General features: G+C 45.3%; 1 protein-coding gene across 4 annotated transcripts in view; it reads left to right on the forward strand.

Annotated features, from left to right (window-relative positions):
* ncoa2 (nuclear receptor coactivator 2) overlaps window positions 1–24,034 on the forward strand; it is a 60,672-nt gene that overhangs the window by 32,165 nt on the left and 4,473 nt on the right. For 2 of the 4 annotated variants that reach the window (XM_069151661.1, XM_069151663.1), the window contains exons 6-21: window positions 3,077–3,254; window positions 4,728–4,916; window positions 7,689–7,790; window positions 8,961–9,101; window positions 9,411–9,558; window positions 10,419–11,757; window positions 17,528–17,741; window positions 17,890–18,123; window positions 18,960–19,163; window positions 19,603–19,732; window positions 19,887–20,052; window positions 20,158–20,454; window positions 20,919–20,996; window positions 21,195–21,672; window positions 22,539–22,716; window positions 23,097–23,301. In XM_069151661.1, the coding sequence (XP_069007762.1) occupies window positions 3,077–3,254; window positions 4,728–4,916; window positions 7,689–7,790; window positions 8,961–9,101; window positions 9,411–9,558; window positions 10,419–11,757; window positions 17,528–17,741; window positions 17,890–18,123; window positions 18,960–19,163; window positions 19,603–19,732; window positions 19,887–20,052; window positions 20,158–20,454; window positions 20,919–20,996; window positions 21,195–21,672; window positions 22,539–22,716; window positions 23,097–23,301 (4,281 nt within the window). The remainder of the gene's footprint in view (window positions 1–3,076; window positions 3,255–4,727; window positions 4,917–7,688; window positions 7,791–8,960; window positions 9,102–9,410; window positions 9,559–10,418; window positions 11,758–17,527; window positions 17,742–17,889; window positions 18,124–18,959; window positions 19,164–19,602; window positions 19,733–19,886; window positions 20,053–20,157; window positions 20,455–20,918; window positions 20,997–21,194; window positions 21,673–22,538; window positions 22,717–23,096; window positions 23,302–24,034) is intronic. The other 2 variants (XM_069151665.1, XM_069151664.1) reach the window with 2 other exon arrangements.

Consider the following 24,034-nt stretch of genomic DNA (forward strand, 5'->3'; position numbering starts at 1 on the left):
TGGCTGTAAATCACCGTGCAGAGCAATGGCTTCGTTGTACTGCGGAGGGCCACTGAAGTGCTTACATATAATGGGAAAGAAAGCAACAGCCTGGCGAATGAATCAGTCCATTGAGCCCGTCCTCTCACTCATTTCCTCCCTCCTTTTCTCTCTCTCTCTCTCTCTCTCTCTCTCTCTCACTTATTCAGTTCTCTTTTCTCTCTTCCTCCCCATCTTCTTTTCATTCGCCTCTAGATCTGTCCTGTCATGGAATATTTATAGCTCTCCTGGTCCGGCGTCACTGAATCGACATACTAACTCGCGGCTAAATATAGCCCGGTGCAGCCTGCAAGCTTTTCCCATCTGTCAGCGGCCCCAAAACACAGCGATCGGCCATTCACACCCGCTCCGCTCCGGCCACGTCGCCGTCCGCCAGCCCGGGCTCATTACAGGATGCTCGGAGGTGAATGGCTGTCGACAGGAAATGCATCCAATGACCCCTCCTCCAAAGGTTCTCTTTGGCCTGCTCCCATACAAACAATGGGAGACGCAGAAGGTTGTGAAGAAACATTAGCCTGCTGTTGTTTTAACCTTCTGAGAGCAGTCTTGTTCTGTCACGTGACTGTTGTAGTATATAACTCGCACCGTGCTTGACCGCTCCATAGGGTTGTTGTTGCGTGGTATGATGTAATGTCACCATCAGGAATTTCTTTCAGTACTAGTGCTATTACATAAATGAATTAAGAGGCCAGTTCAATATTGTTAAAACACACCCAGCTGGTAGGTAAAGTTATGCTTTAAAGTATAGTATGAATTCAATCGAATTTTCATCAACACCATTTGATGCTCTGCGCTTTCTGCACATTTTGGTCTCTGCCAGAAAAGCATTAAGCTTCAGTATTATCAAGTACTACGAGACATCTGTTTGAATTGTTTTTAGGAGGATAGTAATGCTTTGTCATGTGGGAAATGAATGATATTTAGCAAGAGATCCACTTGCAAAGCTCTAGTCTGATATAAATAACCCAGAGAGAGGAGGGGAGGTGACCAAGAGTCCTCCTCCTTATCTTACAACAATTCACTACCTGCTGTGTATTTCAGTGGAAGGGGAAGTACTATAGAGTCACATATCAAGACAATAGGTTGGTTGCAATGTGGATACAATATGGAGAGTGTGATTGCTCGTGATGTATTTATTTAGAGTATATTGCTTTTTAATAGCTCTTAGTCATCTCTGCAGTGTATATTTAGCGAGGGAATTGTAATTTAAGGTATTGGCTAACAGCATTATGCAAGAGTGTCTACAGGAAGGCAAGAGCTGGCACTACAGAGTGTTTGCTCTGTTTCTATTTGCCCTACTTGTCCAGCTCATGGCCTTTCTTCATACAGGGTGGACTTGCACAACCATGTTGCATTTTGGAACAGCTCTGCTTCATGCAGTGATAGATGAGATCTCCTTAAGTCTATTTTCAGATCATGCTGTGTTAAGGCAGGCGGGGGGGAAACTTCTATCCCAATGTGATTATGGATAACCTGGGATGTACGAGTTTGCTAAACCCCAAAATTTAGCCTGCCAGTTGGCTGCAGGTATGTTGGGCCGTGTAGTTTAAGAGACACACAATTGATTATAGTTGTGCACTGGGCGCTGTCTCAGGGTTACCTTGCGAGACTTAAAGAGAATCTATCTCTTAGGCTTCAAGCTGTGCGCTAGTTGCCAAACCACTGAAAGTTTAAAACTCGTCAACAAAGAACCTCTGGCAGCAATGATCGTGTTTTAGGCGTGATGATAGCGTGAAGCAACTGTAAAAAAGGAAAAAAAAAAGTTTCCTAAAAATGTTAGCAGAGATGCTGCTATAGAAGAAGAAAGAAGTCTACGACATGCTAACACTGTCCTCAAACTGTGGCCTGTTGTTATGTTTTCTCTGCTGCGGTCTCCTCCCATGTCAGATGGTTCCTTAATCTGATTGTGTGAAGTCAGCCCATGATAGATGGTAATACACAGTTCACCCAAAGGCTAGGGCATAAACTGCATATAAAAGTGGAAGTAGATGCGGAAGTGCTTGCTTTAAACTAAGTGTAGTGTCCTCGGGTTTCCACTCAGATCTCTGCCTGCTCGTTCCCGGCGCGTCCAGACGTGGTCACTTCTGCCACCAAACCGCTTCAAACTACCAAGATGGCGACAGTCAAAATCGGAACTCGAGGCTTCATTACAGCCATTCACAAACCAATGTGTGACATCACTGTTGGTTGCCGCTCGGGTTAGTGTAAGGAGAGGGATGAGAGAACCAAATGTGACAGTGAATACACAAATACATTTTTGGGTCACAGATCTTTTAGGCATTACAAATATTGATAGCGGTAGCGCAGTTGCTGTGTTATTATAACTGCACATGCTGAGATGTGACCCTACAAAGTGTTTGGATAATGGTTATTTAAGCAGAGGAGTGGAGCAGACACCTTGAGAACAGTCTCCTGTGTCTTATCTTGACACCAACTTTTACAGCTTTACACCCACCAGAATTCCCTTTTTAAGGGCTCTGGGTGATTTGATGGCCTAATTGACACCATCTTGTGTGTAATGGCTGACCTGGGGCTGTATTCTTTCAATTAAGTGCTGCTCCTCCTTCACATCCTCCAATCTCTGCAGGCACATGCTTTTATCCTGCTTTCTATCAGCCACACCGATGTCGAGCATCTGAGGGAGCGATGCATGTACGCAGCACACGGAGTACTAATCACCTCTCTTTAGACACGATGTAGATGTACTGCATGCAAAGCACTTTGCTGAGACTTGTGACAGCATTTCAGACTAGTCGGCACAACAGGCACTATACTAAAGAAAATAAGACAACAACAAGGTAACTAGTCAATTACTTATAAAGTTGCAACCTCTCAAACGGCATATGTCTGTGGAGCTTACATCTTCGCCATGTGCAAGTGGAATTTTTATTTCCAAAGTCCGAACTCGAAATCCTATTCATTAACCAAAGTCATCTTGTTTTGTTGCGAGATTTGTTCTGTATGTGTGAAAAATAAATCTGTAAACAAACTTGTGGGTTCTGAACTCTCTTTTTTTTTCCTTTTATTTTCCCTCCAGGCCCTGGACGGCTTCTTCTTTGTGGTGAACATGGAGGGTAACATTGTGTTTGTGTCTGAGAATGTGACCCAGTACCTTCGCTACAACCAGGAAGAGCTGATGAACACCAGTGTCTACAGTGTGCTGCATGTTGGGGATCATGCTGAGTTCATCAAGAACCTGCTGCCTAAATCCCTTGGTGAGCCCTGAGCTTATTTTCCACCGCCAGCATTTACTTTGCTCTTTTGTTGTTGTTGTTGTTTTTTCTACCTGTCAGTTTCTGTGTCACTTTTGTTCCGTGTCCCTCTCTTTTCCTGACTCTGCATGTATGTCCTCTATGTTGCATCACTTTTTACATACTGCCTCTTAACAGCCTCACCTCGCCTCTTCTGCCTGTTTAAGCAGGTACAGTATGTTAAAGGTGTCTGTCCGCTAGCGATGAATTAGAATGCTAAAATGTTTCTGGTTAAACCACCGCAGTGAGTCTGTAGTGAAAGCTGGCTCATATACAAAGCATTGGCACCGTGCATAAAACCTATAGGCTCTTCATTTTGTCTTTTGCTGATGCTCAGCCCAGACATTTGCTCTCACTCCTCTCTTCTTCCTCCCTCCCTTTTCAGCTAATTAACTTCCTTTTTCGGCTTCTCTCCCCTGTCAGCAGCATCGTGCTCTTCCTATATTCTCATTTCATGTCCTTCCTTCCCCTTCTCTTCACTTTTTGTGTTTCTCTCTGCCACACACCCTCACCAAGTTCCTATTTTCATGTTCTCACGTTCCCATTTCAGATCCCACCCAGGAAATCCATTGTCTTCATCCTCACATTACCCATCTTTGTACGAAAGAATTCACCTATTTATTTATTTCAGTTTTGCCCATCTTCTTTCCTCTTCTCTGGTTTGCACCTCTGCTCCACCTCACTTCCTACCTCTACATGTCTTCCACACGAGGTGATTGCGATCTATGTCACTGCTGCCCACCAGGAGTTCCTAAGTCCTCTTCTCCTTCTCTCCTGGTGCTTCGGATTGAGGTCTGAGTGCCCAGCCATCTGGGTGGGAGAGCAGTACAGAGCGGAGTACCCTGGAAACGATCAGTGGGCTGTGTCCCAGATACTGGGAGATTATCAATGCACTGAATGAGATCACAAACCAGATGGAGTGTGATGGGAGTTTGCTCGAGTGAAATGAGTTGTGTGTGTGTGTGTGTGTGTGTGTGTGTGTGTGTGTGTGTGTGTGTGTGTGTGACACTATACATGTCTCTTTTTCTTTTTCCACATGTGTGTGGATGTGCGTTTGCTCGCGCCTGTGTAAGTGTTGGAGAGGAGAAGAAAGACTGGCAATGATGTTGTAGAGGACATGCATATGGAGGCCTGGCTGTGATGCATGGCTGTGGATAGATGGCACAGTGCTCAAGGTTCCAACTGCTCATTATGACTGATCTCTACCCAGCAACAGCTCTCTCTTTTTTACACACTTTCCGCCTTCCTTCTCTCTGTCTTGCTCTCATTATGTCTTTCACTTGCAGTGTGGTAGCCTCTCTTGGCTCGCTCAATGCAGCTCCCTGTTCTGTTGTTCAGTTTGGGCTGCAGTGAGAATTTGTCAAATCGAATCCCCAGGTGGCCATATTGTAAAATCTCCTTCCTCCCCCTCCCCCCCCTTCCTCCCCCCCTCTGCAGTGAATGGCGTCCCGTGGTCCAGCGAGGGTCCGAGGAGGAACAGTCACACATTCAACTGCCGAATGCTGGTCAACCCGCACAGCGAGAACCAGGACGAGCCGCACGAGCACGAGCCGCAGCAGCAGAAATATGAGACCATGCAGTGTTTTGCCGTTTCGGAGCCCAAGTCCATCAAGGAGGAAGGAGACGGTATGAAAGGAGAGAGGAGATGGTGTGGAAAAGAGAGAGTTGGAGGATCATTTGATGCTAAAGCAGTGACAACCTTGGACAAGATTAGTTTTTGTATCTATTGAAACTCTGAATTGCCTCTGTACAATACTAGTCACATTTTTCAACCATCTTATATTTGAATGTTTTGATTAAATCTCAATTAAATGTGAATGCTTTTGCAATCAGCAAATTTAATGATAGAATTGTTGCGAAATGATTTGAACTTTACATTGTGATTACGATCTCATAGCTTCCAAATTATTTCGTGCGAATACACAAAAGTCTGAGTCATTAGGTAGGTAGGTAGGTATTTACTTTATTAATCCCTGAGGGGAAATTACTAGAAAAATTTCTAAAACCCTCAAACTGTTTTAGAAATTGTGCGGCAAAAATCAGCTCGCTTAAAACTATGAGGATTGAAGAATGAACTATTACTTTACAGAGCAATTGGTCTGAAATTTATGTTTGAACCTTGGAGTTCTCAGAAAAAACATTTAGAAATTAAATTAATCTGGCAAACCAAGGCAACAAAATCAGAGAACAAATTCAGAAGCGTGTCCACTGCTGATGCACGATCCAGATGAAATCAAATGCTTAGAATTCAGATAACAATTCTCATGATTTTTTTTTTATTAGAAATATTTATTGCACTCGCATACATGATACAGAAAGAAAATATGATGGTGCCTGATGTAGGACCGGCACATTGTTTGCTCTCAGTGGGTTTATTTTCCTTCTGCTTTTCTGCATCACGTGGTGTAACGGCATGTTGTCATTTGTTGAGTGAGAAAGTAGGAGTGCTTGTTTTGATGCAGCTGATGTCCTTAATGAAAATGCAGCAGAGTCATTGTCATTTAAAAGGGAGATCACGTAGTGGCATGAATTGAGGTGTAACATCAGACCAGATGAATGGAAGTTAACAGAATCCGTTTAATGTAGTGAAGTTGTTTGCGAGCAGAGTTGACTGCTCGCGTCGTTGTTCAGAAACCTTGATCAGGAAAATGGAGTTCAAATGCGTTCTTGGGTTTCAGAAACACCAGAACAAGAATATAGATAACAATCAGAGTTGGATCCACTTACATTTAGATTTATTATGAATCAATGATTGACCATATTTTGTATCATATAACGCATTGTATGGGAGGAAGCAATTTATGAAGCAACTGGGTGGGCGTGTGTGTGTGTGGGGGGGGAGGGGGGGGTGGCAACTGACGAAAGGAAGTGCTGGTGCCACTCAACTTACATCCATGAAAAGTTAAGTGACACAAGGGAGACGGGAGGCTGGGCAGCTGTCATTAATGCTCATCTATAATTCATGTGCATCCCTCACAAACCTGAGCATATGACTCCAAGGAAAGGGTGTGTTTTAAAAGTGTATTGCAACAGGGAACCAATCTTTTAATAACCTTCAAGTGGCTTCGAAGACAGCAGAATATAAACACTTCCAACACATTTTGGAGCATATGGGAGTCAAGAAAGAAGGAAGCCGCATTTGTGTCGGCCACTAGTATAAACATCTGCCTGCCTTTCCTGGGAAATAATTTTAATTGTATGTTGTTTCTGCTCTGCTTTCAGTCACTGAGAGGTCACTGGGCTTTTCCAATGGTTTTCCTGGCTTTAGACAGGCACTTTAAATGCTGAACTGCGTGCAAATTTCCATCACAAGTCTTTTCTATCCAGAAATTTTCAGGACTTGTGTAACTTTAAACTATTGTATGCCGTAACTACCTAAATGGTTTTTGCTCAGTGGCTTTGATGCTCAACCCCAATTTCCCACTGGCGAGCCATAAATCAGTGGTAAATTAAAACGGTAAGTGAAAATGCAAATGTTACACTCCAGGTCTAGTTTCAGTCAGTCTTTTTCCTTCTCGGGCTCCCTTTGTGCACCAGCTGCTTTGCCAGCCACACTCTGGCAAACAGACTAACTGGGACCCAGGCCAGAGGTGTGTTTGTGTGTATGTGAGTGGCAAGGCAGGACCAGCGGTTACGGTTGCTGGAATTTGTCCAGCCATAGACAGAAACAGAGGACATAAGGAGAGTTAAGGAAAGCAAGGAAGTTAACGGAGATTCACAGATTTAAGGGCCGGACCACCCAAGAGGCTCTGTTTACAAGTCAAAATAGGGAGTGTGTCTGTGTGTTACCCATGGCATGCATTCCTTCGGCAGAAACATGTGTGGGATTGCGGGTATTACTGGCACAGGAAAGTTAGATGGCAGACTTTTTGGGGTCACCCCAATCCTGGACTCGGCGGTGTCATCTTTGCATGTGTTAGAGGAAACTGTCATTGATTGAGCGATGACAATCTTTAATGTCGGGCCAGGGGAGGTGTCATCAGTGTGAGATGGCACTGTAGGTGAGACCAGCCGGAGACACGCTCCCGAACACACATACACATGCAGACGCTTACACGCGTATACACACACACACACACACCTTCAAAGGTCACACTTCATCATTTCCCTTGCCAGCGATAGCTGCTCCTCCTCATGAAAGGAGCGGAGCCCTGATCCCCATGCTCATTAATAACTGTATTAATTATGCTGCCTGGGAATAACATGCATTTCATTTTCTTTCCCTCCCTCTGTCTCTATCATTTACGCCCCCCTCCTCCCCTCTCTCCCATCCCATCCCCCTTCCCCTTCATCTCTGCCCTGTCCTCTTTGTTGCATCCTCTACCTCATCTTTTCTTACGTCCACCCCTTCCCTCTGTTTGTCCCTCCTTTTTCTTTTTTTGTTTGTTTTGTTATTAGACTTTCAGTCCTGCCTGATCTGTGTGGCGCGCAGGGTGCCCACGAAGGAGAGACCCATGCTTCCCACGCATGAGAGCTTCACTACACGGCAGGACCTACAAGGTACGCGAACCAGTCACACAGCGAACAGACATTTTACCTGACCTACTACACAAAGAGCTGTTTTTAATAAAAGTTTCCCCTGCATTGAAAGAATAATACGGTGGCTCTGCTGAGGCACAGCCCCAGCACCACCTCATCCCATGTCACCAGCCTATAAATCACCTCTCACTACAGTTAGGTATTTAAAGATTATTATATCCTTGGTAAAGGCCCTTAGGATTGAACAAGCTATTTGAACTAGCTTCCCACCTCTGTCTGCACTCTGGGAGGTAAAGTACCTGTCTGAACACTGGTGCATAGATGCAGACAGCTGTCTGTGTTTCACCTGGTATTTGATGTACTTATATCATTTGTGTGGCATACACACACTCATAGTTAGTCACCTACATGTAGTAATTTACTGTAGTTTCCCACCCAGACTTGTGTGCATGTATGTGTGCCTCTGTTTATTTGCCTGTCTGTTAGGACAGCCTACGTTTAGATAATTACCATAATTTGTTTTATTCAAGATTGACAGTATGACTTTTCACTCATGACCCTATTTTAATAAAACTACTGCCTCTGCTGTCCTCTTTTGCCTGTAAGAGTTCATTGGATAGTGTGTAGCGTTGTGAATGACTCCCGTTATGGATGTCAGCGTGACAAGTCTTTAGTCAGTCCCTATGGCTGTCATTCAAGCAGCAGTATGCTTGTCACTCTTTCAACTGCATCACTGCTTCTATTTAAATTGTATTCCAGCGAGGGACAACTGTTGCACTGCTCTGAGTGAATGTGTGTGTTTACACAGGTACCACCAGTGTACTGGTTCAGCTCTGAAGATGGTTCCTTTTAAAAAACACACACACAAAAAAAAAAAAATCATTTTATTAAGTGTCTAAATGTTGGTCTTATTTAACTTGTAATGATGTTATATTTCAGTGCTTTACTATCACAGAAGAAATGTCTTCTTTTGACAGCTTGTAATTAAAATGTAAATAGAGATACTGTTTGCAAATATCAAACTACAGATGTGCTGCAGAACGGTCAAGTGGTCAACAAGCTCTACATATTTATGTTTGAGAGAGATATTAAATCCCCGTCGACTCAGTTAGGGTAGATTTGTGTATGTGAACAGAAATCCCTGCTTCCCTGTGTGACCAAGACCTCCTTCATCTGGTCCTCTGTGCTCAGGTAAAATAACGTCCCTGGATACCAGCCTGCTGCGAGCGTCCATGAAGCCGGGCTGGGAAGATCTGGTGAGGCGCTGCATCCAGAGGTTCCACCTACAGAACGACGGAGAGATGTCTTTTGCCAAGAGACACCAGCAGGAAGGTAACGCCTTTACCGACCAGGACTATCCTGTTTAATTTTTGGCTCCTGATATCAGCATCCTGTGATGTTAAATTTCCTCTGATGCTTGAGTCAGACAACTGCATGAGTTTAAAATACTCATTTGAACACGGGTCAAACTATGCTCACAAAAGCTAATGGGAAATCATAGACTTCTTCTTTGGAACCATCTGTCCAATCGCTATGTCACTGCAGCTCCAAAAACAAAATCAAAACCGTTCCAATTGATCACCAAATGAAAAAAATGTTTTGCGTGTGCATCTACTAACATAAAGGCATGTGTGTTCACAGTGCTACGCCATGGCCAAGCGTTCAGCCCCATCTACCGGTTCTCCCTCTCTGATGGAACCATCGTCTCAGCCCACACCAAGAGCAAACTGGTGCGCTCGCCCGCCACCAACGAGCCCCAGCTCTACATGTCCCTGCACATTCTACAGAGGTATGTCTCACAATCTACAGCCTTGTCAGAAGGAGAGAGACAAATTTTGCAGCATGAACTGGGCTACATGTTGTAGCCTGTTGGTTCCCTGCAACACAACCTGATGGCCTCATGTATTCTCAGTGGATGGGATAATATCTAAATTCATGCTTGCCAGAGGTTTAGGTCAAAATCAGACGTCCAAGTAAAAATTTCTCATCTTCCCTTTGTGGTAAATGCAGATAGTTTTGGCTGCATTTGTTTGTCGCTTTTTAATTACCAAGTTCCTTGTGATGATTAAAGTAGGATCAATCACCAAATTATGGAAACTACAGATACAAAGTCTTGTTTTGTATATTAATACTAGTTTCAATATGACTGAGCGCTAAAATGTTTTTATTTTTCTATTGATCACATGCTGGGCACAAAAATTCTCCTAAGTGCAACAATATTTGCACAGAGGTGATGACTTCAGTTAGATAATATGACACTGAACATTTGTTATTTACTTTTAATACCATTTATCTTCTGTTTAAACGTGCATATGAGCCAATGGTGAAACGATACTGACAAATTTGGTGGTAATTAAGATAGATTTAGGATAGCTTCTTAGTAAATAATGTTTCTCTTTCTTACATGGTAGTATATTAGCTGTCTAACAATGAAAAGTATCAATATTGGTGTTGATATTTGTGATCGTGGCCCTGGCACTAATTGGTATCGAATAAACACCTAATTTTGTGGTATTGCACACTTCTACCTCAAAGAAGCAATGTGCAGTAATTCTCCTTTCCAAAATCAATGTCATGTTGCAGTAGATGATTTTGTAATAAAAACTGTTGAACTAATCAACTGTATTATATATGTTTTTGAACCTCTAGGGAGCAGACAGTTTGTGGAATGGGTCAGGACATGGGTCCCAGCAATCAGGCAACAGGGATGGCTCCCAAACCAATGAACTCCTCCACTCCCTCCATGACCCCTCCAACCCCAGGCAGTTTGCCAGGTTCGGGGCCTCAGGGCCAAGACACTACCATCAGCAGCAACAGCACGCCTTTCTCCCCTCCAGGCCCAGCTGGTCCCAGAGAACCAGCAGCCATGGGGGGCCATATGCAGGGCTACCGCTTTGGCTGCCCCCCACCACACAACCACACTGGGGGCATGCAACCGCCACAGCAAGGGCCCAACTGGAGGATGAACAGCCCCTCTCGCGCCAGCCCCAGCCCAGCTGGGGGACCCCATCCACCTCAACAGAACTCTATAATGTCGCCCAGGCACCGAGGTAGTCCTGGGGGGGCAGGCAGCCCTCGTGTAGCAGGAGGCCTGCACTCTCCCTCCCCAGTGGGGATGTGTGGTGGAGGGCCTGGAGTTGCAGGTAGTAGCACGACGAGCACCCATGCTAACAGCTACACCAGCAGTTCTCTGTCAGCTCTGCAGGCCCTTAGCGAGTGCCACGGTGTAGGACACGGGCATGGGCCCCCTCATCCACATACACTGGGGTCCCCTGACCGGAAGATAGGCTCCCCAGCCGGGGTCACACCAGGGTCGGGGGTAAACGCTCATCTGATGTCAAAGCTTGGAGGAGGCAGCAGTGCTACTGGTGGTGCTGGAGACTCATTTGGACCTCACTCAGACATGAGTCAGGGGCACACCCAGGGCCAAACGGAGAGCAACCTAGCTGAGCCCAAGGAGGAGAGGGAAGGGCCCCTCGACGGCCATGATTCTCACAAGGGCCACACCAAGTTACTGCAACTGCTCACCACCAAGCCAGAACCTCTGGAGACACCGCTGTCCCCCGGCGCAGGAAGTGAGGGCAAAGACCAGGCTGGGGCAGGGATCCGGGGTGGCCACACGGGAGGGAACACACACGCCACATCCCTTAAAGAAAAACACAAAATCCTGCACCAACTACTTCAAAACAGTACATCTCCTGTAGACCTAGCCAAACTCACTGCAGAGGCTACAGGCAAGGAGCTGGGCCAAGACCAAACCCAGGGTGCAGGTAGTACAGCCACTGGGGCGGAAATTGCTACCAAGCAAGAGCCGCTAAGCCCCAAGAAGAAGGACAATGCCCTGCTACGCTACCTACTGGATAAGGACGACACTGTATTGAAGGACAAGGTCCCGAAGCTGGAGCCTGGGGAGGTGAAGATCGAAGGAGGCAAACACCCCCAGGTTAAGGCGGAGAAACAAGATGCGGGATACGACCGGGCTGAGCAGGTCAATTTTTACAAAAAGTTTTACTCCTGAAGTGTTACATTTCAGAAACGTGTTGTCTGAAATATACCTTGTTGACTGCATCGTTTCCGTCTTTGAACTAGAGCTGCCCCAAAACTCACTGTGACCTCTTTAGCCTGTTGCAAAAGCCCAAAGTTTTTTTTTGCCTTGTATTGCTCCACTTCTCTCTGTTTTTGCATTAATCTGGGTTAGGTAGCAGATGTTGGCTCCCCTGTCCATGCAGGGTGTTGCAGCTAAACACACGAGCAGGCAGGCAGTGCAGAGGACAAGACAGTATTCGTGGCATATATGCATTCAGATTTATAGTCTTGTCATATACACTTCGTTCATTGTGCGTGTTTTTTTTTTTATTAACATATATAAACACATCTGGTCCTTTCACTGCCTGTTAAGTTGGCAGCACAAGCTGAGGAAATCTGTCCACCAGCTTCAAACAACTGTGACATTTGGAAGGAGCCCCTGCGGTTCTCTAGCCATTTGATCCTGGTTGCATTTGGCCAGAATGCTCAGGTTTGGCACCGAGCTCAGGTCAGGCCTGGCACTGAAAGAGAGAAAAGAGTAAAAGGGAGTGAGCGGGGAGAGTGTCGCTGGTGGAGCTCAAAATTTCTGTGTCGCAGACGTTTCAGCGAGGTCGAGTTTTTTTTTTTTTTTTTTTTAAAGCAACCTGGTGAAATAGAAAAGAACACCAGTGTTGTTCAGACTCTTTCATACAGGAAACCTGTGCATGAGTCGCTCTACTTAACGTTCAAGACACGAGTCTGCAAATGTCATTCTGTCATGCGCATCACTGCTAAACCACAGAATTACATAGAATTACATCAAATTACACGAATGCCCCTCCACTCTTTTGCGGTCTGTTTCTTTCATTACCTTCATTACCTTCCTCTTGTCAGACCAGTCGCTTAGTCGAGGCTATAGGCATGCTATTTAATGTCAGATACATCAAACAACAGTCACTTTTTTGGGAGGGGATTCATCCTTGCAGCGTCCAAACTTCACTTAATCATTGTCTGCTGTATGCTCTTGTAAACCGTTCAGATGGCATGTTTTGATCGACCAGGTTGAAGCTTCCACCGACACCGAGTGTGTCCGAGGGTCCGTCTATAAGGGGATCTGTACGGACCGTCTTTTTCACGTTCTCATAGCCGCTCGCCTTCTTGGTAGCGCGCGTAGAAGACGTGTTGTTTTTCCAGCGGCACAGAATGGCACCTAGCTCGCGTGCTAGCTGTGCATGTACAGGATATGCTCGGACGCCGCTTGGGTACGTACGAGGAAGAGGAAAAGGTGATTGGCTGGATAATAAGAGCCGCTGTTGAACTGAACAAAGAAGGGGAGATGAGAGAGGTGTAGATACCCCCAGGAGAGCCCAGCCTCGGCAGGCAGACTGAAAATGATGAGCCATATGCTCCTGCATGTCCTCTCTGCTGCCATGGAGATAGAGGGGAGAGGGAGTGGTGTGTTTGTAGAACATACAAGAAACCAGTAAGGGAACTAGAAAATGAGAGAAATGCAGGTCCAATATGTGTTTTAGAAATTAAAGTTGATCTATTTCTGCCTTCCATTGACAGTACAAATTCTAGATTTCACATTTAGATGTTGATTAAAGCACTGGCAGCTTCAAACAGTGACAGTGACGGTTCATTCCAGTTTAACATGTTTCACTAAGTAACGAGGGCATTTGTTAGCCATGCACTAACCCATGACTTCATTTGAGCCGTTACATGTCTGTGAGTGGGTTTCTGTTCCTTACTGGTGAGTTGCTGCTTGGCCATGTGTGAAAGCTGACTGTACTAGTTAAAGAGTCCACTCATCCTCCTCCCTACTAACCTCACCCACTGCTTTCTCGCTGACTCTCCCTCCTTATCTCCCTCCCTCCCTCCGCCGCTCTCCTCCTCATGATTGTTTGAGGGCTGAATTATTGATGGCTGGAGCAGAGCTAAACGAGAAATCAGAGCAGAGCTCTGAAGAAGCGATAGGTATGGTTGACTATCGACGGTTTCCCTTGCTGATATTAGGGAACGGCGATGGTGATTACTGTTAGTCAGCATAAGTGGCGCTGCTCCTTAATTTACAGCAGCCCATTTGCTATCCATTTCCCATCTGCCAGTCCTGACAAGTGAGCTGTCCAATCTGCCCAAAGCCTGTCGCTTCATTTTCCATATGCTAGCTCACTAAAGCAGCAAAGACCAAAGCTTCCGGCTGCATCACATTCCAGCTCTGTCACACCTGCCAGAGAGGATCTGCTGCCAGTCACGTCGGAGTGTGTGTGTGTGTGTGTGTGTGTGTGTGTGTGTGTGTGTGTGTGTGTGTGTGTGTGTGAGACCATTGAAGGCGTGAGCTGCTGTGTGTGAGCCAGGCTCTTTTCCCTGTCTTTACGAACGAGGTCTATTATTCCAAAACGGGCTAAAATTCACTCATGAACGTACAGAAATGCCTGTAATTATTAAACATTTACTTAAAATCACTTTGTCTGAAGACAAAAGTGTTAATTTAGAGATAAAGGGAGAGACGGCTAACTGGGTCTCTTTCATCACATCTTGAATTTATGTAGCCAAATTCACAACATAGTGTTCTCATCGACATATGTTTCTGTTTCCGTTGTCAAACATGGGAAGTCACGTACACATTGATTATAAATACTTCTTAACCAGCAGTCATTAGCAAGCTTTTGCTCTGCAGGTAAAAGCCTTAGTTTATTTTCCCTAATTATCTGACGAAATGAACCAAAATACAAGTTAATGTGAAAAGTGATTACAGTAAAAAAAAAAAAATTTAAAAAGTCAAATTCATAATTATTGTAAAAAAAGTAAAACTGCATTTAAGAAAAACCAAGGCAGAACAAATACTTGATAGTTGAACAAAGGATTAAAAAATATTGCAAAATTTGTGAAGCAGTTTGATTAAGTGATATCAAAGGTGTGACCGACTGAAATAATTGCTATAATTGAGTATAAATTATTCTCAAGTAACATTCCCAACATGGCAGTAAATCCTCAAATATTACACTACATAAGGATTTCAATTAATGTTTTAGTTCTTGTGATGTTAACATTTTTAATTTTAGCTCTTTGAGAATGTTGAGGACAATTGTGCAGAAATTAGTTTTTGTTGAGTTCTCTTTTTTTTTTTTCTCTCTCTCGAATTAGCTTGAGTGACCAGATGCTGGCATGATTCTGTGGTGAAGTGACTTTTCCTTTTCCCTTACTCAACAGTGGCACTTCTGCTTTACTCATCCTGTTTCTCACTTCCCTTTCCTATAGAAATGGCATGGGCTGGGTCAGAGAGACACTCCTGCCCTGAAGTCCACATCAACATGATGCCACATACTGTACAGGAAATGGACAGATTAGCGATTAACCATTTGATGTTTGAACGTGGGATTAGGGAGTGTCTCAGAGAATGATGAGCGCAACCTGGATGTGATTGGTTTAATTTGAATACCAGATGGATTCAAGTCAAATTGTATGAATACATAATGGGCAGCAGGGCCTCATCACTGACCCTCCTGAGAGACAGTTAGCCTGCTGTTGCTAGGCATGTACATGTCTCTGAGCGAGCGGCTTCTGTGTCAAACATGCTTGAAAAGTAGGACGCATCATCAGTGGACAATTAATTTATGCAGTCTAAAGTACATTAAATTAGAATGTGCCAATTACCCGAGTGTTGCGGAGAGTTATCTCTATAGGTTTTTGTGTGCGTTTTCATTGTTAGTTTCTCTTATTCATCACAAACCGTAGCCTTTTTTTCCTCATGGTAGAAATATATTTATTGGGTGTGGGAATAATAAAAAGAAAATACTTGAAGCGAAAAATATTCAGGCTGTTTAAAAAAAACAAACGGTATGTGTGGTCTTGAATCTTGTAACGTGTCTCCTTAGCTGCCGTCAAGTAAAGTTCTCGCAATAGGACGTTAAATTGTGATCTCTAAATGCGACGTGGCTCGAGACAAAATATGTCAGAGCTTCACGTTTATTTGGCTTTGAAAAAAAAAAATCCTCGCACCTTCAACTGGATATAATAAACGCGTGAGACCCAGAGAAGAAGGACGTGGATTGCATTACATGCACCGCCATGCATTGAAAGAAGAGAGTAACAAAGATTGATAGAAATAGGACCCATTAAGGGTAAAAGCAACTAGAGAAGTCGAGAGAATAGAAAGTGGGAGGAGAGAGAATTGGAGAGGAGGAGGAGGAGGAGGAGAGCAAACTGAGTGTACAGAAGCATTACATCATTCCTGACCTCATTAGGGCTTTTCTCTCTCCCACCACCACCACCCCCCGCCCCTCACTCTGTTACTCTCCCAAGCTATCCTACATATCCTGTCTGCTTCTTAGTATGAGCAGCGCTGTGCGGCTATCCATTTTGCGCTGCGTGTACAGAGACGTGATTTAAACAGCATCTTCCCAGGTGGAGGAGGAACAAGGTCTAACACTAAAACAAAATGTACATGTAGGCCGGACTGAGGCTGTAGTCCTTGAGCTCGCAAGATAACTGTTCCATCAGACGTTTCTGGCAGCCCTGTTATCTTTAGTAGCAGCTACATGTCACACAAATACGTGTCGTTGTCTGGAACATTTTGAAGTACAACATTGAAACAGTGCTGGTGTGCAGTTTTCCTGCTGTACAGTATGTTACAGGAGATGTCAGTGATTCCAGGTGTGCTGCACTCTGGTGGACAGTCACAGCCAGTGCAACTTATTTACCTACAGTCCCCCAGGCCTCTCTAGTAGCACTGGGATCATATATCTTTATGTTTCTGTTCAATTTTGATCCGAACCTACATCTTATTTCCAGTGAAATTAAATTCAGTGTATTAATGCTGCCAAAACTGTTGCCTATTGGAAACATTATCATGTGTGACATTCTGTTGGATCGGTGTTTATTGACAATGATGCTTTTTTTTTGAGACTGTAGGTTGCCATGGTAGACTGATAGACTGCACTATTAAGGTATTCCTGTTTTATTTTTGTCCACCCTATCTGTCGGAGAGAGAGAGAGAGAGAAAGGGGAATACAGAGCAGACCGTGACAGCGCTCTTAAACAAAAACTCATTTCTAAAATAATCTTTAGTAGTCGTCACAATTCTTCTATTCAAGTGAAATCATGTCCCACCACGCCTTTCTGTGTTTAATAGTGTGAAAAATGACACAAAAAAGGTCCAGATAGTCAGAGGCCCAGTTGTATATGAATGTTGTTTTGTGGTGTTTACAGTAGCGGGGCAGAGAGCAGTTCAAACTTTGGCACCAATCAAATTCCTGCCTATTGCTGCCCTCCCAAGTCACTCTGGCAGAAAGCAGCTTTAGTCATCACGTGTTCTGTCTTTGCTGCTTCCTCAACTTACTGGGTGTAAAATATTGTTCATTATAACATGGCATTCTTAATTACACGCCTGGAAATTTTGAAAATTGAAATTAAAATGGGAGCAGTTGTAGTGTTGTATGTCTGAAAGAAGCAGCCGGTACGCGAGGAGAAGTATGAGAGTCTGATAAGCTAAGTCAAAGTGAAGTGTGGCCTAGATTTGATCGAAAGTGGTCCATTTTTTTCCTTAGGTTACTGCTGTATTATAAACAAGGCCAAGCCTGCTCTCCTCATCTCCCAGATAAAGACTGTTCATACAAGTTTGCTTTGTATAATCGGTATATTTGTGTTTGTGTGTCTGCAGGTGAAGCAGTGATATGATTCTTAAATGGAAGTCTAAATTTCTGGCTTCTGTGTTCACACGTTTCCCTTCTCTCTCTGTCTCTGCGCTCCAGTCGTCAGAGCTGGACGACATCCTGAACGACCTGCAGAATGCTCAGCCGCAGCTCTTCTGCGAGCCGCGGCCCGTTTCGTTACCCAGTCCAATGGACAAGCAGAACATCATCAATGACATCCTGCAGATGTCAGAGACCAATCCTGCCATGGCGGCGCAGCAGCAGCAGCAGCAGCAGCAGCACAGAGGCCTCGGACCTGGCATGGGCCCGACTAGTGAGTCCCACTGTCACTCCACATTATGTTAAAATGTAGTGTTTTTAAAATACTCCCATCATAAACTTCTAATTCAAAGCTGTGAAACTATTTCAACTGCTTTAGGTGATGGAGCGTGCTGCTAAAATGTTATTATTTCTGTCCTCAGACTTTGGGGGCGTCCGACCAGTCCAGCCAGGCCGGGGCCTGCCTGTGAGGAGTGTGTCTCTGGACATGAATGTGTCCCCTCAGCAGCCCTCATTACAGTACCCCATAAGGGCCACAAGCCCATACACTCTTATGCAGCAGCAGCAGCAGCAGCAGCAACAACAACAGCAGCAGCAGCAAGGCATGGTGGGAAGTCATGCCATGATGCCCAACCAGGCCGGTATGGTGAACGCAGGTAGGTGTGGCAGTTGTTGTGGCCTGTCTTGAGTCTGTGTGTTGCTGCCTTTGTTCCCCACTGGGGCCTTTAATAAAGAAAGGAATCCATGTCGAGATGCTTGTTCAAACAAAATGTATTTAACACTGTACATTAGATTAGAGTGACCAGCAACAGAGCACGAGACCTCTCTAGAGGTGCTCTCACATACAGTGTCCTGGAAACGGCTGTTTTCATAAGATACAAAATATTTCCAACAAAACAAAACTCCAATCACTGAGGTTAGAAAATTCCCAGTAACATCATGAAAAACTTCTGAGTCTGATAACTATATACTATATAAGATATTATAAGCTATAACAAACTGAAAATAATATTTCTAACCGCTTGCATTCAATTCCGAACTAAATTCATTTCAGCAAATCATTTGAGGATGTTTGTCCAGTTTGACATCACTATCTAATGTCAATCTTTTTATTTTTATTTTTTTATTTATTTATTTATTTTTTTTTACTGTTTTTTTCTGTTATGCGTGAGATCTTTTTGACAATGTCACAATTATAAAAGCAGAATTTGAAGTAAAATGAAATTCTTCAGAAAGATTGCGTCAACACTAGAAGTTCTTTCCCAACTCTGAGGGAAAGACCTCTTTCCGTACGTCTGTGCATCTCTTTCACCCTACAACATATGTCATAGCACAGTGACTCACTTCCTGTGACAGGAAATAGTCCCCCATACCGTCACTCCCACGTATTAGTCGTCGTCAAACATATCCCAGCGCTGCATAGTTTTCGTTTCACTCTGATGTTGTGTCACAGAGGCAGAGAACATCCACTGAAATCCGTTTGCTCTTGCAGGACTGATGGCTGCAGGTGGTCCGCGGCCAGGCATGCAGCAGCAGGAAGGCTGGGTGGGCTCAGCTTCTGCCCCTCCTCTGGGAGCCTCCGGCCCGGGGCAGCAAAGTGCCATCCAGGGAAGGATGGGACCCGGCGGTGCTCCCATGAGGCCCAACAGCCAGCCAGGGCCCCGGGCGATGCTCCAGTCCCCGATGATGGCCAGTGGTGAGAGCACGGCCTACCACAGAAACACAGGCTACCCTGGGTTTTATATGCAGAAACTATTTGCAGATCTCATGCTGACCAAACAATAAAGCCAATCCCTCTCAGAATTTAACTGACTAAAGATGTCAATATGGACATCCAGAATAAAACATTTTAACGTCATGAATATCATATCTGAAGTGACAGATACGGTCCATCTCAAAACCTTTGGTGCTGATAAGTGTAAAGGAATGCCACCTTGTGGTTAGCTGTAGTACAGCACTTAATACAGGAATGTAACATCTGATCCAGAACTTTGGTCCTGGCTGTTCCTATGTTTCAGAGAAAATGGGCCAGTTTTTCAGTCTTCTTGGTTTTCACCCGTATGTAATAAAAGAAAAACTGTGCTGACTGTCTAATATTTTGACTTAATTTCTTTCATTTTCTTCTCCCTTTTTAGCCCAACCTGATATGGACATCAGTATGGTCAGCCACCATTTCTCCCAACAACAGGCTCCACCCAACCAGACAGCCCCATGGCCAGACAGCATGATGCCGATCGACCAGACAGCGTTTGTAAACCAGAGCAGGTAAGCTACAAACTACCATTAAATGTTATGTCGGGCATCAGTACACAAAATAATATTTACATTTTCATCAAACATACTTATATCAGACCAACAATTAAAAAAAAAAAATTAAAATTAAAAAAAAAGGAAGTCAAGGTGTGTGCTCTTCACCTAGGCCGACACCCCAAGATGATTTACTGTGTAATACGGTACTCAGCTCAGGTGATGGCAGTGCAGTAGATGAGGGGGTGCTGATGTCCCAGCTGTACACCGCACTAAAGGACTTTGATGGCCTGGAGGAGATTGATCGTGCTCTGGGGATCCCTGCTCTGGTAGAACAGGTGAGATCTCCATCCCTCCTGACCTACATCATCGCAGTCATTCATTATTGCTTTTCACTGATGTCTCGTTATGATTCTTAATGGCTCTACATCTGCCTGTGTCAGAGCCAATCACTGGAGCCGGACCAGTTCCCCCAAGACCCCTCCATGATGATAGACCAGAAGCCCCCAATGTACCCCCAGCAATTCGGCCCCCCACCATCCCACATGGCGCAAAGGGGCTACCCTGGCGCTCCCATGCAAGAGCCAGGCTTCCACCCCATATCTGCCCAGATGGGTCCACGGCCGGGTTACCCAATGATGAGAATGCAGGCCCGGCCCGGACTCAGGCCGGCCGGGGTTGTCCCTAACCAGCCCAACACACTACGACTGCAGCTCCAGCACCGGCTGCAGTCCCAGCAGGTACACTGGCACCCGGACTGTCCTGACACTGCTGGAAGTGATACTGTTCATTGATTCTTGACTCTGATGTAACATCACTATTTGATCAGCAGCCGTGTGATTGAAAATACATGGAAGTTGTGTAATTGTCCTTGAGGTTGACATTTTGGCAGCTCTTCTACGCACACAGGAGTTAGTCTACCTGCCACCTGCAGTAACATTATGTTGGACTGAAATTTTGCAATTGAAAAGATGAGTTAGATCCATTTAATGCAATCATTTTTATATTATGTGGCGTAATTTAATATAATCCACATCTCCTTTATGATACTAATTGTATTGATTGTTTTTTGTGTTCTTATCTATTGATTAGTTGTAAATGAGAAGTATGTTTTAAAAAGTAAATGAATATATGGATTTCAAAAAAATCTAAACTGGTGTACATGTGTTTGTATTAACCCAATTCATGTCTCTTGTCCCCGCAGAACCGGCAACCAATGATGACTCAGATGAGTAGTGTGTCAAATGTGAACCTACCTCTTAGAGCTAATGCTCCAAACCAGGTGCATCATCACTATCATTACATAATCTGTCTGCCCAGACGTTTTGTTCTGACTGTAGGTAGTGTTTACCTGATGGCTCGCAGTGGATTGTATTATTTCCGTGTTATGACGCGCATGTAGCCGTACGTGTTGTAGCTCTATGACACTTGTTCATTCTTCTGCCCCCCTGTGCTTACACATCATACCTCTCCCTTCCAGGGAACCATCAATGCTCAGATGTTGGCACAGCGTCAGCGGGAGCTACTGAGCAACCACCTGAGACAGAGGCAGCAGCAGCAGCAGCAGGTGCAACAGGCCCAGCAGGTCCAGCAGCAAAGGAGCATGGCCATGAGGGCCCAGGGCCTCAACCTGCCTCCCAACATGGCTGCCGGAGGCCTGAGTAACCCCCGGAACCCCCAGGCCAACCCCCAGCAGTTCCCCTACCCGCCCAGCTACGGTACCAGTACAGGCCTGGCCTCGTCACCTCCCCCCTCCAGCCCCTTCTCCTCCCCTCTCTCCCCCAGCCTGCCCTCTCTCCCCCCGAACCCTCAGCTCCACCTGCATGGCACCTCCTCCTCTTCCTCCACCTCCTCCTCCTCACAGATGATGATGGGAAACACAAACATGATGGGCGGACAGTACGGGGCTGTACTCAGCCCCCAAATGCAGCACAGTGCCTTTCAGTTTCCCAACTCAGGTACTGCTCCCACACCCCAGCCAACCACACACTTCATCCTGACAACCTGTGTGTGTACGTGTGTATGTGTGTGTGTGTGTGTACGTGTGTACATGTGTGTACGTGTGTGTGCGTGCGTGCGTGCGTGCGTCAATGTTGATGTGACAGCATCACATGCTTTTTAGAAACGGCAATCATCTGATTTGTAATGTTATGTACTGATGACTGCATTAATCAGCTGCCACCGAAGAACCCAAATCATACCGCATATTTTAGCCCTCCGTTTTAGAACGTGTGAGTAGCTGTCAGTAAGTGTGATCATACCGTATATTGTCATTATTTTTGTGCACTACCCAAAATGGTGTCCTGTCTGTGCACTCTTGCTCCAGCAGAGGGCACCAGGAGCTCAATAATTCAAGCTTAACTGGGGCTAAACACTTGACACCCGACTCTAAAGACTGTGGCCAGGAAGAGCAACAATCACAGCTGCACCCTGTCAGTCTGACAGCATGACGTGTAATCTGGGGGGGGGAATCTATAATCTGGTCTATTGACATGTTTCATTTATCCTTCTGTTAGAGATCATTTCTCTCTTTCCCCTTTTCTCCCAAACCATTTCCTCATCCCCTTTCTTCCTTGTCCATCGCCTGTTTAGTGCTAACATGCATGTAGGAAATATAAACTGCTTGTCAATAACCCCGAATGCAGACTGGGACGGTCTCCAGTCACACGACTCGCCAACACGTGCTCATTCTCCCGAGATAGTTTGTAAACGTCTGACTTTATGTGGCATGTTTTGTGTAAATGACATGGACTCGGTACACTGGTTCGTCGTTGAGCCCCTGCGGGTCGGGTCCGGCTGACCTCTGTTGATACATCCACTGCAGGTATGAGCCAACAGGCAGACGGAGGCTTTGGAGGTCCCGGCACACCGCAGAGCCCCCTGCTTTCTCCCCGCATGGCGCACACGCAGTCCCCGATGATGCAGCAGGGCCAAGGAAACGCTGCTTTTCAGGGTTCCCCTGACATGAATGGCTGGCCGCAGGGCAACATGGGAGGCAACAGGTAGAGATAGCTGCTTACTCCCAAATACGTTTGACCTGGTTATATGCAGATTCCGTTTAACTTGCACCTTGTAAGCGTATGAGTTCTTCTATTTTTTTTTTTTTTTTTTTTTTTCTATAAGTATTAAAGTATCAAAGAGAGCCAGTGACACTTGTTTTTACATTTTATTGGTACGCTCAAACAGGAGCTCCTGTTAGCTAGTTTGGAACACTTTTGATGACGTCAATTTGACTTTGCACTCGGTCTCAGGCTTTAAATAATGTAAAGAACTGCTCAGGTTCGAATAGACTTCATCCAGACTCGTCCTTTCCTTTCTGCAACCATACCAACATCTCTTGAGTTTACCTGACTCTCGCACCTTCCTTGCTTTTCCTCCACAGTATGTTCTCCCAGCAGCAGGCGTCGCCGCAGTTCACCCAGCAGAGTAACAGCAACATGTACAATGGCAATGGCATGAACCTCAACAATGTCTCCATGGCCACCAACATGGCAACCAGCAGCATGGGCCAGATGGCCGGACAGATGAGTGTAACGTCCATGGCCTCAGGGCCCTCACCCACTTTGCCCTCCATGGGACAAGAACAGGTAAATTCCCTGAGACCGATCCCAACACACTGCGAGCTTTTAGAACTGGCAGAATTGACAGAATTCAGCTTCAGGAAGATCTCTCTTGGCGTTGTGAAGCGTTACACAGTTGGGGCGTGGCTTAGACCAAATTAGAGGTTTTCAAGTGGTCCAGTAACACCCTCCGGTTGTCCCTTCGCAGTGGCCCCTGTAGAAACATAAGGCTTTCGGAGTTTAAGACTTGGAGGTTAACAAAATGGAACCCTTCCAGTTTTACGCAGGAATCGGGAGACCTAGAAAAACACTAAAAGCTTTGTCTTCGCTCTGTCCACTCCCGACTGCTTATGTCTGCATTCGTCTTATCGTCAGACCCTAAGTGTTTGGGCACACTTACCGAACGGCCGCGCTAGTGAATAATTTACTCGGCAGTACACGCAAGTCCTCTTGCTGTAGTTCTGCTACTTGACTTGAAGTTAGAGGACAGTGATGTAATTAGCAGCGGGCACTTCAGAGCCAGACCATTTAGACTGTGTAGACGTTACCGTATGACGGTTCGGAGGTCGGTCCGTCTGTCCGGACTTTGGACTCGCAGCACAGAAAACTCGACTCCCTTAAGATCCGTTCAACCTACATGCTCTCCAAACTCAAAACGAGGTGCAATCGAAAAGTTCAGAGACTGTTCCTGTTGTGCACGAACGCAGCGCAGCGATGTGCGCGACAAACCGGAACTTTGTGGAGCGACTGTTCCGAGTCA

This window comes from Embiotoca jacksoni, unplaced genomic scaffold, assembly GCF_022577435.1.
Source record: "Embiotoca jacksoni isolate LCO1_2020_lvr unplaced genomic scaffold, fEmbJac1.0.p SCAF_17, whole genome shotgun sequence".
Taxonomy (NCBI): Eukaryota; Metazoa; Chordata; class Actinopteri; family Embiotocidae; genus Embiotoca; species Embiotoca jacksoni.